Raw genomic sequence first — 2,939 nt, 5'->3', positions numbered from 1 at the left:
AAAAAAAAAAAAAAAAAAAAGAACCTGAGAATTACATAGGATTCTGACCGTGAAACGCCATCTGGAGCTCTCCCACTGGGAGGGGCCAGGTTCTTCATACATCCCATGTAAGACAGACGGACGTGGGAAATCAATTGATGCATTCCAGATAAGAACTTGGTCAGAGTGGGACCCCAGGTGCTGAGGGGGTTCTGGGCACCCACAGGTTTGGCAGCCGTTGGAATTGGGAGGAGCAGGGTTTTCCCTGAGCCAGAGGTGTGAGCCAGTGGATTGGTGTTTGGACTGACACTTGAGAGACCATGCTGAACCATCCCCATTTGCAGGTGCTGAAGGGATTCCCTGAGTGCCTGCAGGCTGACATCTGCCTACACCTGAACCGCTCGCTGCTGCAGCATTGCAAGCCATTCCGAGGGGCCACTAAAGGCTGCCTGAGGGCCCTGGCCATGAAGTTCAAGACCACACATGCACCACCAGGGGACACATTGGTGCATGCTGGGGACCTGCTTACTGCCCTCTACTTCATCTCCAGGGGCTCCATCGAGATCCTGCGGGGTGATGTCGTGGTGGCCATCTTGGGTATGGGGTGGGGATGCCCACTGAAACCCAGAGAGACCCGAGCCCTCTGAATACACTGGGGGTGTGGGGTTGCTGGCAGGATTCTTGGGTTCTTTTAGCTCACCCTTCAAGGTGGGCAACAGAGAGAAACCCTGTGGGACATAGCCTCCCCCTGCACTCGAGAGAACTTCAGGATCTATCCATAGAAAGGCATCTAGTGTTTCCTTGAAGTTGAATGTCGTCTTGTAGTTGAGTGGGACATACTCAGCTGGAGGCTATGCATCCACCTTCACTAAGGACATGGTTCCCTGAAGTTTTATGTCCCACCTGTGGCCATTGTGTGCATGGGTGGCACTTGGACAGCACGGAGGCTTCTTGCCCTCCCATGGTTTTTGTTTTTGTTTTGTTTTTGTTGTTGTTTTTGGTCCTACATGTGTCAAACTTTTGCCCATGGTTCATAGTAGAGCATTTTAGACTTACTTCACAGTTCAGCCCAAACATGTATACCACTCCACAACCTACTCCCTTCCCAACGAAATCAAGTTTTAGTGAGCACATTTTGGTCTTTTCTGTGCTTCGCTGTGCTAAGCTAAGCTGTCCTGTTTTCTTTCAGTAGAACGGTACTGGCTCTGATTGACCACTGAGCTGCCATTTAGTGTTTGGAGCCCATAGTTTATAGTAAACTACACTTTGTTAGGAGGGTGTTTGAGGACATAAGTAGAGTTGTCCCAAGGAAGCCATGGCTGTAGGCAGAGCTGGAGCATGGTGGTTTCTTCTGGCTGAGTAGTTGCTAGGAGACTCCAAATCCCTGGTCCTCTGCTCTGTCACCTCTGGCCACTGGTGTTGCCCCATCTGCTGAGAGCCCCGAGAACACAAACTGGCTCATGCTTCCTTGGCTGTGTGCTGGGAGCTGGATGACTGGAGATCTGTCCAGGGTGGAATGGACCCAGAGGGTGCCTGCTTTTCTCCCACCGACGCCATGGGCTCAAACCTTTGTTTTCTCCGTGGCCTCCAGGGAAGAATGACATCTTCGGGGAGCCCCTGAACCTGTACGCACGGCCTGGAAAGTCCAACGGGGATGTGAGGGCCCTCACTTACTGTGACCTGCACAAGATCCATCGTGATGATCTGCTGGAGGTGTTGGACATGTATCCCGAGTTCTCAGATCACTTCTGGTCTAGCCTGGAGATCACCTTCAACCTTCGAGATGTGAGTAGGCTACCTTCATCCCCAGGAGAGCTGATGATTGGCAGGCTGCCCCTTCACTGTGACTTTGGATATGCAGCTTCTCTGCCTGCTTTTCTGTCGTCATAGTCAGATCGGGCTCTGAAAGTACCCAACCTCAGCTTGTTGGGGGAAAGAGGACTGGGTGGGGGTAGGGGTGGGATGGGGGCAGGGGCGGGGGCAGGGAGGGAAGACGTCTTCCTTACAGCCCAACCTCCCTATGTTAACAAAGGGGTACAGCTGCCTGTCCCACTCCCATATTCAAGGCCAGCTAGGCAGGATGGACTCAAGGGCCCTGACTCTTCTCTTGGTTGCAGACCAACATGATTCCTGGCTCCCCCGGCAGCGCAGAACTAGAGAGCGGCTTTAATAGGCAAAGGAAGCGCAAACTGTCATTCCGCAGGAGAACGGACAAGGGTGAGGTGGTCAAGGGAAGGGCAGGAGGAGAGTGGAAGGCAGAGGGGAGTGAGGGCAGGGTCAGGCTGTGCCCAGCGGACAGGCGAGCAGTCCTCCAGTGCACCCCACCCCCCACGCCTCCCTTCCACTGGACAAAGGCTGGGCTTTTGGTCTTTATCATGCCTGATTGTTGTCTAGTAGGCCTTGACCCCTTAAAAAGAGGAGGGAGGTGGTAGGAGGGAGCACAAGAACAAAGGAATAAGCAGAGGGCTACAGAGAGCCAGGGATCTGGAATCAGTGGTGCCCCAAGGGTGCTGCTGAGCCAGGGGAGTGGGGGTAGATAGACTTTATTTATACTCACGTCCTGCTCCTTTCCAGGCTTGCTCAGCTCCCCTTGTCCCTTCCCTGTGCTCCCCTCTCTCTGAGGTCTGTTCTCTGTTTCCCACAGACACAGAGCAGCCAGGGGAGGTGTCAGCCCTGGGGCAAGGCCTTGCTGGAGTTGGGCCAGGGCCGAGTTGCCGGGGACAGCCGGGAGGGCCATGGGGGGAGAGCCCATCCACTGGCCCTTCCAGCCCAGAGAGCAGTGAGGATGAGGGCCCGGGTCGCAGCTCCAGCCCCCTCCGCCTGGTGCCCTTCTCCAGCCCCAGGCCTCCTGGAGACCCCCCAGGTGGGGAGCCTTTGACGGAGGATGGGGAGAAAAGTAGTGACACCTGTAATCCCTTGTCAGGTAGGCTTGGGCCATGGGGGTAGGAGTGAGTGCGGGG

The 2,939-nt window shown here is 55.0% G+C and overlaps 1 protein-coding gene across 5 annotated transcripts in view; it reads left to right on the top strand.

The window, feature by feature from the left end:
- Positions 1–2,939, top strand: part of Kcnh2 (potassium voltage-gated channel subfamily H member 2) — a 35,057-nt gene that overhangs the window by 29,634 nt on the left and 2,484 nt on the right. For all 5 annotated transcript variants that reach the window (XM_031380139.1, XM_031380137.1, XM_031380138.1 and 2 more), the window contains 4 exons: positions 324–576; positions 1,571–1,764; positions 2,097–2,196; positions 2,624–2,902. In XM_031380139.1, the coding sequence (XP_031235999.1) occupies positions 324–576; positions 1,571–1,764; positions 2,097–2,196; positions 2,624–2,902 (826 nt within the window). The remainder of the gene's footprint in view (positions 1–323; positions 577–1,570; positions 1,765–2,096; positions 2,197–2,623; positions 2,903–2,939) is intronic.

This window comes from Mastomys coucha, unplaced genomic scaffold, assembly GCF_008632895.1.
Source record: "Mastomys coucha isolate ucsf_1 unplaced genomic scaffold, UCSF_Mcou_1 pScaffold19, whole genome shotgun sequence".
NCBI classification, from domain to species: domain Eukaryota; kingdom Metazoa; phylum Chordata; class Mammalia; order Rodentia; family Muridae; genus Mastomys; species Mastomys coucha.
This window is presented reverse-complemented; position numbering and strand designations above follow the sequence as displayed.